The sequence below is a fragment of the Pelodiscus sinensis genome, chromosome 2 (genome assembly GCF_052426305.1).
Source record: "Pelodiscus sinensis isolate ZL-2025 chromosome 2, ASM5242630v1, whole genome shotgun sequence".
Classification (NCBI taxonomy): domain Eukaryota; kingdom Metazoa; phylum Chordata; order Testudines; family Trionychidae; genus Pelodiscus; species Pelodiscus sinensis.
The window spans coordinates 151,283,677-151,299,257 of NC_143053.1; the positions used below are offsets into that span (position 1 = coordinate 151,283,677).

General features: G+C 45.5%; 1 protein-coding gene across 2 annotated transcripts in view; it reads right to left on the bottom strand.

Moving 5' to 3' along the window:
- MOCOS (molybdenum cofactor sulfurase) overlaps positions 1-15,581 on the bottom strand; it is a 353,074-nt gene that overhangs the window by 202,279 nt on the left and 135,214 nt on the right. Inside the window, exon 4 of one of the 2 annotated variants that reach the window (XM_075921610.2) lies at positions 4,997-5,638. The exons of the other annotated variant lie outside the window; for it this stretch is intronic. Within the exon in view, the coding sequence (XP_075777725.2) occupies positions 4,997-5,638 (642 nt within the window). The remainder of the gene's footprint in view (positions 1-4,996; positions 5,639-15,581) is intronic. 2 annotated transcript variants of the gene reach the window in all.

A 15,581-nucleotide genomic window follows, 5' to 3' on the forward strand; every position in this document is an offset into this window, starting at 1 on the left:
CGTTCGTAACTGCGGATCCGACATAAGTCGGATCTGCGTAACTCGGGGACTGCCTGTATATGTAAGTGACATCAGCAAAGGCTGTATCCACAAGGTAAAAGTATCCATCATGTCAGCTTTGAAAATGACTAACAAGCAAGCCACAACTTTAAAATCTCCACTCAAATCTCACACAGATTGGAAGGAGCCATTTCCTTACTAAACTAAGCCCCAATTATGGGAGAACAAGGAATTTCTTCCCCCAGGTAGGTTTCAGATATACATTTTCTAATCTACCTTCTGAATGAAATTTTTCAGTTTTAAAGGTTTCCTTCTGAAATAAAATATAAATCTGAATATGTCTTATTATATACCTGTGACGGGGCGGCCCCGCCCCGCACTCAAGCCCAGGGAAACCACCTGGGGCCGGGGGCGGAGAGGGCCCCACCCACACAGCCCTACTGGGCATGCTCCAAAGGGAGCCAAGGTATAAAAGGCTGCTGGCCTGCTCAGAAAGGGCAGACTACGACCCGAGCAGGAGCTAGCGGCCACTGGGCAGAGAGGGAGTCGCCGGGGGAGCTGAGCGTGCTGCTGCCGGGCCTCTGCAGGGCTCGGCCCCAACGCCGGAGCCGCCGACCGACCACCCGCGTCCCGAGTGCTGGACCGGACTCCGCCAACTCTGCAGCTGCCAGGGGGAGGACCGCTACAGCTCGTCGACCGACGCCGACAGGTGGGACCGCGGCAGGCTGCGAGCAAGGGGTAGGAAGCGACCCAGGGCAGGGAGCTGTAGAAGCCCCTGAGGGCTCGGGGCGTCGCGGGGAGGAGCCCCCGCCGAGCCAGTGGTGGGAACCACCCGAAACTACTAGGGCCCTGGGTCGGGGTCCAGTGGAGAGGGAGGGCCCGGACCCCCCTACCCCTGCTGCCTGAGACCCTGGCACGGGGGAGCAGGGCAACAAACTGCAAACTGTGGACTAGGCCTCCGGGCCTGCAAACTGTGAACTAGGCCTCCGGGCCTGCAAACTGTGAACTAGGCCCCTGGGCCTGCAAACTGTGAACTAGGCCTCCGGGCCTGCAAACTGTGGACTAGGCCCCTGGGCCTGCAAACTGTGAACTAGGCCCCTGGGCCTGCAAACTGTGAACTAGGCCGGGAGGCCGTATTCCCCCTAGCACAGGGGCATTGTGCTTTGGGACTAGGCCGGTGGGCCGTATTTCCCCTACGAGAGGGGCAGTGTACTTTGAGGGCTAGGCCCAGATGGGCCGAGTCAGGCCCCGGATGGGGGTGGCAACCCCAAGACAGGGGCGAGCCCCTCGACAATACCCTCCTAGTGTGAAGCCGACACTTTCAAAAGAACTTTTTAGCACTTTTAAGAAACTAGCAGTTTAAAAACATACAAACATCCAATGATAAAATGGAGAAAGAACCCCAAAGAAGTGCATTTGATAATAGAAGCTGGCAGAATTACAACTTAGCAAGCATACTGCTTCTGTGAACACAGATGACTCCATTTGCTTTAATCACCTGCAGAGAGTTGGAAATATGGACCCAGAAATATGGTAAGCGTATTAGCCAGGAAGTACATTTTAAACATAACCGCTGGTTGCCAAAAGTTTACTCCATTCCATTGCTGTGACTTGAGATAATACTTTTGCGGAAAAACTTGCCAGCTGTCTACACTGGCCGCTTGAATTTGCGTAAGAACACTGACGATCTAATGTAAGATTGTCAGTGTTCTTGCGCAAATACTATGCTGCTCCCATTCAGGAAAAAGCCCTCTTGCGCAAATGCATTTCCGTTAAAAGCATTTGCAGAAAATCATGCTAGTCTAGATGTAGCCATAGAATCATAGGACTGGAAGGGACCTCAAGAAGTCCTCTAGTCTAGTTCCCTGAACTCAAGGCAGGTCTAAGTATTATCTAGACCATCCCTGCTTTTAACCTGCTCATAAAAATCTCCAATGATGGAGATTCCAACTTTTAGCTCATGTTGGCTTGAGAAGCAAGAGACCAAGCTCAAAACCAGAACTCTGGGTCAGGCTGGCTGATGGCAATATTTTAAAAAGTAACCATTAAGTGTACTCCATATTGATTATCATTCAGGAGATAATAAACAGCCTGCTACTGTAAAATGTAGCCAAACTGTAAGTTGCCCTGCAAACATGGAACATTCTAAATGTAGTCAGAATATACAGTTAGAGGTGGAATGCATGGAGCGGTTTGTGCTATAGGTAAAGGTGAGAGTACATCTGATTTGTATATACATTGTGATGGTCATTTCTTCAAATGAATGAAGGGCACAATTGGTTTTGCATTCTATCTCCCTCCCACCTCAAATACTGTAATTTAACATTAGAGGCATGGTGGTAGGGGCCGGGTGGCAGGCGGGCTCCCTCCCACCCGCGCTTCAAGCCGTCCAGTGGAGCGTGGGTCCACTGCTCTATCTCGGCGTTTTTCTCTCTGCCACGCATCCCTCTCCGCCGGAGAACTGGCAAGGTTTAGAGGCCAGGGTGGTTGAGCGGTTGCAGAGGTGAACGGGATTGCTCTGGTGCCTCTCCCTGCGTGGGAGGGCACTAGTACTTAACCAATTGGTCCTGTCCATGCTCTGGCACCGTCTCAGCACCCTGGTCCCGCCCCTGGGTTTCCTGGCCCGTATCCAGCAGCTGATGCTGCGGTTCTTCTGGCCAGGACTGCATTGGGTCTCTGCAGAGGTTCTCCATCTCCCCCTGGAGGAGGGAGGGTAGGGCCTGACGTGTTTGCGCACGCAGGTTCACGTCCTCCGCCTCCGGGCCCTGCAGAGACTCCTCTTTGATGCAGGTAGTCCGGCGTGGAGCACGTTTGCGCACACATTCCTTTGCCGCTTCCGAGGGCTCCGATATGACCGGCAGCTCTTTTATTTGAGAGGTCTTCCGCGAGACCTCTCCGGGCTGCCGGCCTTCTACCAGGACCTCCGCCGCACCTGGAAGCTGCTTGCGGCGACCAGGTCCTTGGGAGCCACCTTGGGAGCAGACCTCCTCGCGGAGCCCGTTACACAACCCTCATCTACGTGTGCAGGTGGCAGAGTCTCCCTCGGTGCGCCGGAGGTTTGTCCTGGCAGAAACCACCAGAGTCGGAGACCTCCTGGACTACCGCCGGGGAGACTGGGTGGATCCTTGGGCGCTCGCCCAGCGCATGGGGCTCTCCACCCTACGTTCTCCCCAGCGCGTACTTCAGGAGGTCAAGGACGCTTTTCCGCCCACTGCTCGGGTTTACCTCGAAAAGGTCCTGCAAGAGGGTGCACCCTGCCCACCCCTCACCCCCAGCCCTCCCAAACTCTCCATCGGCCCCAAGCCCTGTGTACCTTCCCAACTGCCTCCCCCTCATCATCTTAGCCGGCTGCACGCGATGCAGCCGGTCACCTTCCGAACCGTGCCAAAGAGTCACCTGTACACGCTCGTGCTTCACACGCTCCACTTCCCCACCCTCGTGTCCCGCCCAGACACCAAGTGGCGGGACCTCCTACCACCAATGGAGGGTGGGGAGCCCCGGTGGGCCAGCCTCTATTCGACCTTGGTTCCACAGCCCACCGGGGACATCTGCTGGAGAATCCTGCATGGCACGGTGAGCACGGGCGTGTAGTTGGCGCGGTTCAACCCCACCCCCGACACGTGCCTCTTCTGTGGCGTGAGGGAGACGCTGGCGCACATCTACATCGAGTGCGCCAGGCTACAACCCTTCTTTCGGCTCCTCCAGAACCTCCTCTTGCGGTTCTGGCTGCACTTTTCCCCTCACTCGTTAATTTACGCACATCCCATCCGTGGCCCCACAAAGTCGCGGGACCTCCTGGTCAACCTCCTCCTAGCTATGGCCAAATGGGCAATCTATAAAACCAGGGAGAAGAGGTTGGCCGGGGGAGGGGCCTGCGACTGTGGGGCCTATTTCCATTCCTGCATCCGCTCACGTATCTGGGCAGAGTTCCAATGGGCAGTGTCCACTGGCTCTCTCGAGACCTTCGGGGGGCAGTGGGAGCTGTCCGGGGTTCTCTGCTCGGTATCCCCATCCGGTTCCCTCGTTTTAACCCTTTGACCCTCACACCTGTACCTGTTTTTTCATTATTTGTCCCCTGTAATTAGTTGGCTTTTCCAGTTTCTGTGGACCCTCCCCACAGGATGGGTGTTGGTCTTTTAGATGTGGGCGAGCTAAGCCCGCCCATCTCCTGGATGCCAAAAAAACCCCAAAAAAACCAGAGGCAAACCTTAAATCTGCCCTCTGTACACTTGTGCCGGATGTGAGAAAAGTGGGAGGGAGCTACATTTCTTCAGTGCATTCAATAGGCAATTGCTAGCATTGCAGGGATGGAGGGGAGAAACCAAATATCACTAAGCACAGCTTTCCAGTTCCCAGAAGGCTATATGTCTGAGAAGAGGGGGGAGGGGACCAGAGCCCCACCTTTCCTTAAACAATAACCCTCACATCCCTCCCTGAGATGTGTTCCTCTTCCTGGCAGAGCTCCTGCTCATGGAATCACAACAGATCTTGGGATATTTGTCCAGCATAATATATTGTATTGTAAGCACATAGACTTTTTCTCTGATTAACCTATCAACAACCACCCAAACCATTTTTACCTCTTGTGCCTATGGGCCTTTACTTAATTGCAGTCCTGTTCATGTGTGACCTACAAGTGGTTTATTTGATCAGAATATGGAGATTCCAAAACACAGCATTATTTTAGAGAGGTCTTTGGTTCTAAATTAAATAAAACCATTGACTGGCTTTTGCATCACCATATGAATGTTTATATTTTTACTAGTCACTTCAAAGTAGGTTGAGCTAAGGAGAGGACATTTTTATGATGGTTTTTAATAAAATAAAGGAATTTTCTAATACAAAGGAACTGAGCTAAATATTAAGGTCTTTACAACGGCATACATAAATACAGATTTATTTCACAGCCTGGGAAATGAGCACTCAGAAGAAGGCATCTTTTTTCTACTGCAAACAATGCCCTCATAAATCATGATTTAGCAAAAGAGCACATTACCTTTCTGCTATGGATGGTCTTGGGAAGTAAAAGTCTTCTCCTGCCAGGTAGCCGGCTGCAGTTCCACCGCCAAAATAACTTTTCCTCAACAAGGGTGCAGTGTGGTTGTTTACCAGCAATGCTCCTAAACCAGTAGGGAATCCAAAGATTTTATAGAATGAAATGGGGACAAAGTCTGGTTGGTAAACTGTTAAGTCTAATGGAGAGGTACTGATGTATGAAGCTGCATCCAGTAGAACAAACCACTTTCCGGGTGTTTTGACGGGACAGAGCTTTCCAGATTTTATCTCCTGTATCCATGAAAGAGGATATTTAGTACCTGAAAAATTGCTCTGAGCTGGATAACAGAAAAGATGAGGTGTCATGCAGTTCTGTTCTTCAGCTGGAACTCTGTTCTCCTCAGACAATAAGATGTCCTTTGGTTTCACCGGAACTGATAACACATTCACCGCAGCCGTTATCCCCCGCATACCCACCACCGATGTGTGGCTGTCAGTTAGGTAACAAAACAGACTGCTGGGATGCTTCAAGTCTTCAGGTATCCAAGGGAATGTTTCTGCCACCAGTTTAAGTGCAGCTGTACTACCAGATGTGAAAATGACAGTATAATCTTCTGCGGTTGTATTGAAGTGTTGTAATATTCTGCAAAAGAAAAGAAAAGAAAACACACACACACCAAAGGAATTATTTTCTTGTATCTTTCTTGTATTTCCTATCTACTGCCTGTTGTATCAAACAGTACTGTTTGTTTTTTTCTTGCTATAAATTATTTTACCTTAGGACCTAAGTAAACTCTAAGTAGATAGGCTTGGCCAAAGTACTCATCCCAGGTGGCAGAACGGAGTTGCACTAGTATGACTGTGGTTATTGTCTTCACATTTTGCAAAACCGATGTTACCGTGAGCAGTGTGTGACCCAGTCCTACAAAGTATGTACCCAACCATGCTTACATTGAAGATAATGGCAAAATTTCCCCATAAACCTGATTCTGCTGCCATTAGGTTGAACTCAACATTATTTTTTCTTGAGTTCTGGTTTTGATCACAAACTTTTAATACAAATCAAAACTGAGTGAAATTAACACAGCACAGCTGCAAGCACAATGTCTATTACCATTTAAACCTCGCTTAATCCTCACTTTATCCCAGTTTTTGAGATTTTATGGGTGACCTAATCACAAAATAAATCTTCTTTAGGCCTTCCTTGCAGGGGTGAATTTCACCCAATATATATATGCACGGATGGAGCACTCTTGTTAGGGTCTTGTATTTTTATTAAAATGTGATAAGCATGCTCTAGTCTCCCATACTAGTGGTTAAAAAGTCAGAGAAGCACACTAACACCAATGTTTGTTACCGACAGATCATGGTAATTTTTCTTTAATTCAAGTATTGAACCAGCTTCTGTTGGATCTGAGAATTCTTCATTCAGATCCTACCAAGAACTGATTTATTCCATGTCCTGTGCTTTTTAATACGAGAAATATCATTGGAGAGAAGCAGACTGCTCTCAGAAATCAAGAGGTGTAAACTTAGGTACTCTGGTCACTGCAAGTGTAGAGATGGAAATAAGTTTGAGAAGGTTATTGTGCAAGGAGGAGTGGTGGACCATTGTGGTAGGAGATGACCCACATGGAAAAGGATGGAAGGTGTACAGTAGATTCCTAGGAGGTCAGCTGCTGAGTTAATGTGTGAAGTTAGCGACAGATTGTGAAAGCTTCTTAAAATTCTGCCATGATGTCTCAAGTATTCAAGTTAGAAATAAACAAACTTACTCTTGCTTACTTTTTAATGATGATGTTTGAACTCTAGTAGATAGATGGAGAACCCCCTGTCCATTTCATAACTGTCAAGCTATTTTAGGTCAAGCTATTTTAGGTTTCATATTCTTTGCGGGCAGAATAAGTGTCTTTCTGGAAAAAGCTAATTCTAATCTCTCATCTACTGTACAACCTAATGAAAGTCAGTGGGATTGTATGGGGGAGTATGTTAACACAGAAAGTTGTTCTGTCTTTGTAAAATACTAATACGATAATAATACCACCACCAAAGATAAAAAGGAGGCAGCTGGAATAAGCAGATGTACACTGATAAGTGTGCTCTCGGGGCTGCCCCATGGGAGACCCTACAACAGTAGTAATCTTGTGACTCCAGTGATCCAGACTAAGAAAACTGAACATGTTTCAGAAGTGACACTTGGTCTCTTGGGAGAGAGATTAGCAGCTGCAACTCTTATGCAATTTTCTTGCAGCCAAGATGTTATTTTCTTAGGATGCACATTGAAAAACTTCCATTAACATCAATGGGACTAAGACATGGTGACTTAAGAGTATAGCTATGGCACATGAAGTAGAATAAATCACAACTCTTACAGACGGGAGCAGCCCGAGGCCGGCTGTGGCAGCTGGCGCCCCCACCTGCACAGCTGACAATGGCGAGATGTCATCATCGGACACCTCGGGTGCCCCGTTGAAGGTGGCGCCCAAGGTGACCTCCGAGTTGGCCTATACTCACGGGCCGCCCCTGCTTACAGATCAAACGAGCATAGATGCTAGAGAGATTCAACCTGTAGTCAGAGAGAGTATTTATTTTTTAGGATAATTTCTGGAGTAACCAGATAGCCACATGTGAGTTCCACCATATTTGTCCTGGAAGGGAAAAGCATAGAGCAAGAGATGCAGATTACCCTGATGGACAGGACACGGGACTGGCACACAGATCACTTCGGTTCTAATCACAGCTCTACTACTGACTTATTGTGTGACATAGGAGAAGGCACCTCTCTGTTTCCTGTCCCTTTCTGTGTCTATTGGGATCAATTTTAACTATGGATTTGAATAGTACCTAATACAAAGGAGCCCTGATCTTAGTTGGAGCCTCTAGGAGCTGCCATTATCTTAACAGGATGTTTCGATGGGAGGAGAGAGAAGTGCTCACAGAATGGGAGGATGGACAGGGAAGAGTGTGCAGATTTCTCCTCTTACATCTTCTGTGCTTCTGTCTTCTCTTCCTTTTTCCGGACATTTCCTCTGCTCCTTTCTCCTCTTTCTTCCTCTTTTCTACTGTAGCTTTGGCCTCATTTCCTCATTGTCCACATGACCATTCATTCTATCGCAGTCCCAGGTCTCCACTCTTTGTACTCTCCTACCTATAATATTCTCTCATAATTTGTAGCTCACATGCAATGCAGAAGAGGTGAGCAGAACCCTGGCTGGGACAGGAACCCTGTACATATGGCAGTAGTTGGCAGGTGAGCTGCCTGCCTTGATGTTCATCTGACTCAATTAACCTGATTTCTCTTCTTATTCATTCACATTAATGCAGAGAGGGGTGCGCACGGGAGACCAGAATGTTCAGGTCTGAAGCTGAGCCTGGATCAGCTTACAAAATGCCATTACAACCCCTCATTGACCAAGGACCTGATTGGCTAAGTGGCATTGCCGGGACTGCTTTAAGTCCAGCATTAGCTGTTGGCTAGTGACTGCTCAGGGCTTATGCCTTCAGTTGTGAGCATTTCTGTGCCCATTTTTGTTCCCAGCCTTGCTCTGACCATTAGGCATGACTGCTCATGCCCCAGGTTTCTTAGAGAAAGGGTGGAACAGGAATAAGTAAGTTTTTTTGGAGGGTGGGTGAGTCAGTAGGATTGTAACCATGATGTAGTACCTGTTACAGTAAATAATAGATTCTTTTCTCCCCACTACTATGGTGAGGGTCTCTCTATTTTTTAAATAATTTTTGAGAGCACTTGCAAAAAGCTAGACTGTGCAGTTACAAGCCAACCTCTATAACTCAGTGATGTGTCTCAGTATTGCAGCAAAATATATAGCCACTCTCACAGGATATACTTTGAGCCCATGGTTTTATTTCAAAGTCCAGGTAACATGAACCACTCAGATTTAGCATCTTTTCATAAGAGCAAAGCAGCCATAAAGAAAATGTTATACTAAGGGCTCTTATCAGATCTGTCTCAGCTAAGCCCCATCTACCTTTCAAACTTTCTGTGCTCTTCTCCCCAGCTAGTCATTCTATGCTGCAGAGCTGAGCAGGAAGAGAGGCAGATCTAGGCAGAGACACAAATTCAGCCACAGAATAAATAGGTGCAATTCCCACTGGGAATTGTACTCTGCTACCCCAGCACTGTTTGCCCCAAGATTTAAAATTACAAAAGCTGAGATGCAGGAGTGGGGGATTAGAGTTCAATAAAGCCATGCTGTTGCCTAACAACACAGAGCAGAGCAGGTGAATATTCTTGTAAGAAGACACATGAATATTTTCTCTCTGAATATTTTCCATCCTTTAAAGGGAAGTTGAGCATGCACATATCTTTGCAAGTCTACTGAGGAGAGCATTTTTGGTTTCTGATTAAAAAATAAGAACATGTAATTCAACTATGTACACTTGAAAGAGTCATATGGGTGGAAAAACTGACCTTGAAGATAAATCAATATTTTAACTCTATTTACTTTTATAAACTAAATTTAAGAGAGGTGAATAAAATCTTGGAATAAAATCTAAGGAAGATTTTTGCTGTATCTGGTCTTAAGTATTTCAATTTAGCAGCTGCAAGTAACTGTTTCAAACAAATGAATCAAAGATTTAGAGCAAAAATTCCCAAATGCCTACATGACTGAGAACCAGGATGGGCGGTATGCCAAGGTTAGCCCCTAGTCAGCCACCACCGTTATATTTACCAGTGCCCTCTACTGGCGGCCAATCACTGTTCCTGACCAATGGGAGTGGTAGGAAGTGGCGCTGCCATGCCCATTCTCCAGGAATGGCAATACTGTGATCGTTGGTACGTGAGGAGGCGCGGATAAATACAGAGGTGGACACATGTGAGGGGCTAACCCTGGCAGACTAGATCCAGCATGCGGGCCAGTATTTGTCCATTCCTGGCTCAGAAGCCTGACAGTCCTGATTTCTAAGGGTGTTTCGCCATCTAAAATGCAAATAAGTGCCTAATGGGATTTTTGAAAGCATCCAAGCAGTTTAGGGGCCTAGGCCCAATTGACTTCAGTGGGAATTAGGCCCATAATGGGAGCGACAAAAGTGTCTAAGTAAGGCTAGGTGCCTGTCTGTACCTTTAAGTGCCTGAATACCTAAGCAACTTTTGAGAAAAAAGAGTCTTATGTCCAGATTTTTAAAGTTATTTAGGTGCTGTTCCACTCACTGTTGTATAGTCCAATTGATTTATGATCCCAAGGCTCATTTTGAAAAGTAACTTAGGCATTCAGGTGCCTAATCTTTGACATTAATTTCAAATTTAATTCAAATTAATTTCAGGATCTGGGCCTAAGTTACTTTTTGAATTAAGAGTCAGGCTCCTAAATCAGTTTGACATTGCAATACTGAGTGGAACAACACATTAATAACTTTAAAAAAATCTAGGCCTTACTCAGATATTTTAGCCAAAGAACCTTAAAGTAACTTTATTCTTCCAAATCACTCCTGTTGGAGAATTTACAGTCTACAATGCTTGAACACAGTGCTGATGAAAGAAGTTGACGTAGGAACCCCTCAGAATAAGGTTTATAAAAGAAATACCATAAAACCCTGAGCCATGGCAGCACTGCTATAACTAAATCAGAATATTTAAGGATAGTCGTAGTCATACTTCTGAATGAACACAATGCGATTCACAAAACTATAGTCTCCTTTTTGACATAGAGTCATAGAGACATGGCTATTTATTACACATAGACTCCCTAATGTTCCATGTCTCAATATAAAACGGATCCCGTTCTAGTGAAATACAGTTTATGTTCATCACCTTTATTACACTCCAGAAGAATTTATTCATCGCTGCACGTAAGATGGTGTTGTCAGCAAGACTGAAGACTTGCAGTAGAAAGCTCCAATGGCTCACTGTTGCAAGTTGCAGCCATATTTTATACTGTTACAAATTTTCACTTTCCAAAAAACTTGCAGCAAGAAATGATTATCAGGTTTCCTTTACAATACTGATGCTAATGCCATGTGGGGGCTAATGAACGAAAGTCTTAAATTCAACTCTCTCCTCTTGCGCTAAAGCCAGGTGATACCAAACCTGGAACCTCTGGAGCTTAGTGCATGAGCCTCTATGGCTTGAGCTAAAAGCCAGCTGGCTCTCAGCTAAGGCTGCAGAGCAAACTCATTCTTCCTCTCTCTGTAAGTGATCTAAGGGTATGTCTACCCAGCAAAGTTATTTTGAAATAACAGCCATTATTTCAAAATAACTTTCCTAGCATCTATACAAGCCAACTGCTATTTCAAAATTAATTCAAAATTAATTCGAAATAGCGAAGGGCTTATTTCAAAATTGGTAAGCCTCATTCCATGAGAAATAGCATCAATTTCGAAACTGCTATTTCAAAATAAGCTCTGTGTAGATGCTTATTTCGAAATAGGGGGCCTCCAGCCCTTCCCAGGGTGCCCTGCTGGCCTCTCTGGCCACAAAGTAACTTCTGACCTGATGCCCTGCTGGAACCAGTTCCGGCTGGCCTTAAGTGTGATTCAGTGTCCAGTCAGTGTAGACGCGCTATTTCAAAATAGGAAAAAGCTATTTCAAAATGCATTCTGTGTGTAGATGCGTTATTTCAAAATAACTATTTCAAAATTAAATACAGGCAGTCCCCGACTTACGTAAGTCGGATCCGCACTTACGAACGGGGCTTTCTCGCCCCGGAGGTCGAGGTGGCGGATTGCTACCTGCGAGCTCCGGGGCGAGAAAGCCCCGTTCGTAAGCTGCTCCGGTGCCCCTGGTCTGCTGGAGACCGTCTCCAGCAGACCAGGGGCACCGGGCGGGTTCCCACGCTTCTGAGGCTTTGCCGGAGCAAAGCCTCAGAAGCGCGGGAACCCGCCGCGGCTGTGGCTTCAGTCCCGGTGCCTGTGGTCTGCTGGGGACGGTCCCCAGCAGACCACAGGCACCGGGACTGAAGCGGCAGCAGTGGCGGGTTCCCGCACTTCTGAGGCTTTGCCAGACTTTGCGCCTCCCCCCTCCCCAGCAGACCACAGGCACTGGGGACTGAAGCCGCAGCCGCGGCGGGGTCCCGCGCCTCTGAGACTTTGCCAGAGCAAAGCCTCAGAGGCGCGGCACCCCGCTACCGCTGTGGCTCTGCTCCCCGTGTCCCTGGTCTGCTGGGGGGGGGGCGCGCAGCTAGTGTGCTCCCCCCCCAGCAGACCAGGCTTTTGTTTTGGACCCTGGGGCAGAGCAGCTGGGGCGCTGCCGATTGGTCCTGCAGCGCCGCTCTGGGCACTACTGGACCAACCCGGCAGCACCCCAGCTGCTCTGCCCCAGGTCCTGATTCAGCCGCTGCTGGTCAGTTTCAGCAATGGCTGAATCAGGATGCCACTTCTGAACTTCTGAAGTACTGCTGAACTTCTCATATGCAGCAAAGACCTTTTTAGTCCATCTTATTTCCTTCTTTAATTAGCTGGCCCATAGGAACAATACCCTCAATCTGGGTGAAATTCACCCCCGTGCAAAGCCATGTGCATCACTTAAAGTCAATAGCACGTTCCAGCATTTTCCCTTCTTTCCCTACAGGCAATAATAAAAGTGGCAGCACAAAATAAGCACTTACCATTATAACCCTCATGTGAGCATTGATTATCTGAATTAAATAGAAAGCTCTTCAGAAAATGTCTTGTACTTTGTGTTGTGGAGATGTAATTTCTTCATTCCCTGTTTTCCACCACATCATGTGAAACAGCAGATCTCTTTTCCTTATTACATACATCTCAATTCCTAACCAAAACCAAATTGAAATCTATAAATGTTTTATGCACTAAGCAGCTTCAATCAGGAACCAGATCTACCTAGTTTATCTTCCCAAAGCAAAAAGTTCTCTGGAGGAGAAAGTGTTTATGTTTTTCTTTTTCTTAAAATGGTTTCAAAACAAATCTAAGATGCATTATCTCCCCTACATGCACACAGAGTTAGGTGCAGCTTCACTGACTTCAGTAAAGTAACCCCGCTGTAAATAAGAGCACTATTTAGTCCTGTGCATTTCTCTTTCAACATCCTTTTTAGTCGCTTTTTACAGTGTCAGTCTTCTTGGTTCTGCTGCCAGCATGCAAGTTACAATCATGCCCCAAATACCGGATCCCTACAGTTATACTAGCTATACTCCCCAGTTACACCCAGTTATAGTAATTTTCTGTCCAATTTACACAACAGGCCTGATTTGGATCTCAGCTATTTTCACTATCACTAATGGTAATGAGAATAGAATCTTGCCCTCTGAATAAAACTTACATTACTGCTGCCTATTGCATCACTGAATTTGGCCCACTAAATCTATAAAATATCCTGCCAGTGGGGATGTACGTGATAAGCTCCAATTGTCACAGCAGGATAATGGAAACATTCCTCCTTTTCTGTTTGAAAGCAATACATTATTTAGCCACTTACAAGTCTGAACTGAACTGAACCATTATGTTCCATTATATTTATCATCCTGGGAACCAATCGATCCATAAGAGATATATTGTTTACCCATGGACATGGTTGGTTTTCACTAGTCTCAGAAGGGTAGCTGTGTTAGTCTATAACTTTAAAAATGAGTAGTCCTGCAGCACTTTAGAAACTAACAAATGTATATATCTTCACTCAAGATCATCTCATCTGAAAAAGTTATATAGTTAGTCTCCAAGTTGCCACAGAACTATCTGTGGTTTCTACTAGGTGATTCCTCCCTCAAATTCTATGAAGTTACCACGGGAGCAGACTGTATGAGGTTTGCAAACTCAGAGTAATATCTGGAGTCGAAAGGCTATCTGATGCTTTCCTGCAGGAAAACATGCACAACCTGGTAATATACACAGAAACATGCACTGCAGAGTAAAGACACTGTTCAGCCCAAGTTCAGACCCAAAAGGTGTTTGAATCTGGGTTTTTATCCCAGGCATAATCTGTACTATCCAATAGAATTTCAGTCATCATGTACAATCTTAATGTTGACGCAAGCTCAGATAAACACAGCAAGCAATATTTCCCAGACTTACTCCACACAATTGAAACAGCAGAGCTGTAAAGCAAAAACATCCCTATCATCTCGGACTGCAGTCCTCACTACTAATCATGGCAGGCATATGAAAAAAAAAATCCCTTCATATGGTAATAGAGAGTTCTGTGATATTAACCCTACATTTTTTTTTCTGGTAGACAAAGCGATAAAGAGACATACTGTTTCAAAAATTATCTGAAAGCATTTTAGTAAAAAAAAGTTCCTACTAACATTTTCCTTCTAACTGGTGGGGATCAGGTATTTGGATAGCTTCCAGGCATTTGAGAAAACACTTGTGAAACCCCAAAGTTTTATCAACTGGAGTAAGTCTACAATTTCCTACCATAAGTCTTCTATTTGTTATTTGGAATTAATTATTAATCGTGAATGTTATTCAAGTCAACCTGTCAGGCAAGCAAAAAAAATACTGTAATTTAGTTGACCAATTACACAACACTATACATGATTAGTGAATAATTACTGTGAGCCGTTTATGAACAAACCATAATGAAATTTATTTGCATAGCCTTTTTGGCAAATTCTTACAAATAACAAATGAACTAGAATAAATCAGGGCCAGTTTGTGAATGATTTGTGAAGTAAAATCCAGACTCTATTTACAGCAAATATTATTTGCAATACATAATTCAACCACCTGTAATAACCACCAGGAAGAAGCAAGATCACAGACAGCTATCAGGAGAGCTTCTTACTAGTATGGGCATTTCTACTACATCACCAGGTATTACTGCCTCATCCAGCTTTAAATTGTGATGGATTTATAGGGTTAACAGATACTTTCACAAAAAATACCAAACATGGTGGGGAAAAAATTGGTTGAGGGAAAAAAAAAAAGGGACCAAACTTGTTGGGCAAAAACAAACAAACAAACAAACAAACAAACAAACGGGGGACCAAAGTTGTTGAGCAAAAAAAAAAAAAAGAGTCGCTGCTCCTTTAAATCCCCACACTTCCTGCTCCCCCCGCCCATTCCCACAGACACAGCAGGGGAATAATGTTCTAAGTGGCCTTCTATCCAAGAAAAACAGAAAAAAACCCAGGCATTTTACATGACAGAGGCCTCAAATACCGGACTCTCCGGGTTAATACCAGTCACCTGGCAACCCTATGACTTATTATGGCATTTTACCTTGCAGGACACCCTGGCAAACTGCTTTTACTGCATTTCTCCCTCCCACCCAACTCACCCCATTTTGCCACAGACCATATGTTCTTTTTGATGCATCTCCACATAGCATTAGGGTTTGAATCTTTTATATCATAGGATACCGAAAACCACACAACTACCACAAGAACTGCTGGAGCGAGTAGAGTAACCTGCTTCAGACTTTGTGCCCAGCATAATATTTACAGGAGCATGTAGCACATTATTAATGTAAGGTCTTTGTTCCTAGAATAATCCCTATTTCTGATTAACAAATATAAAGCTCTAATCACAGCACATTTTCTTGGCTTTTATCACAGAGCTCCACACCTTAGCACAGATTCACCAAGGTTTCAGCATCTCTCAGCAAGCATCATCTGTGTGATGTCTATATATATGATGAATACTTGCTTATAACTAACCAGCAGTAAGTT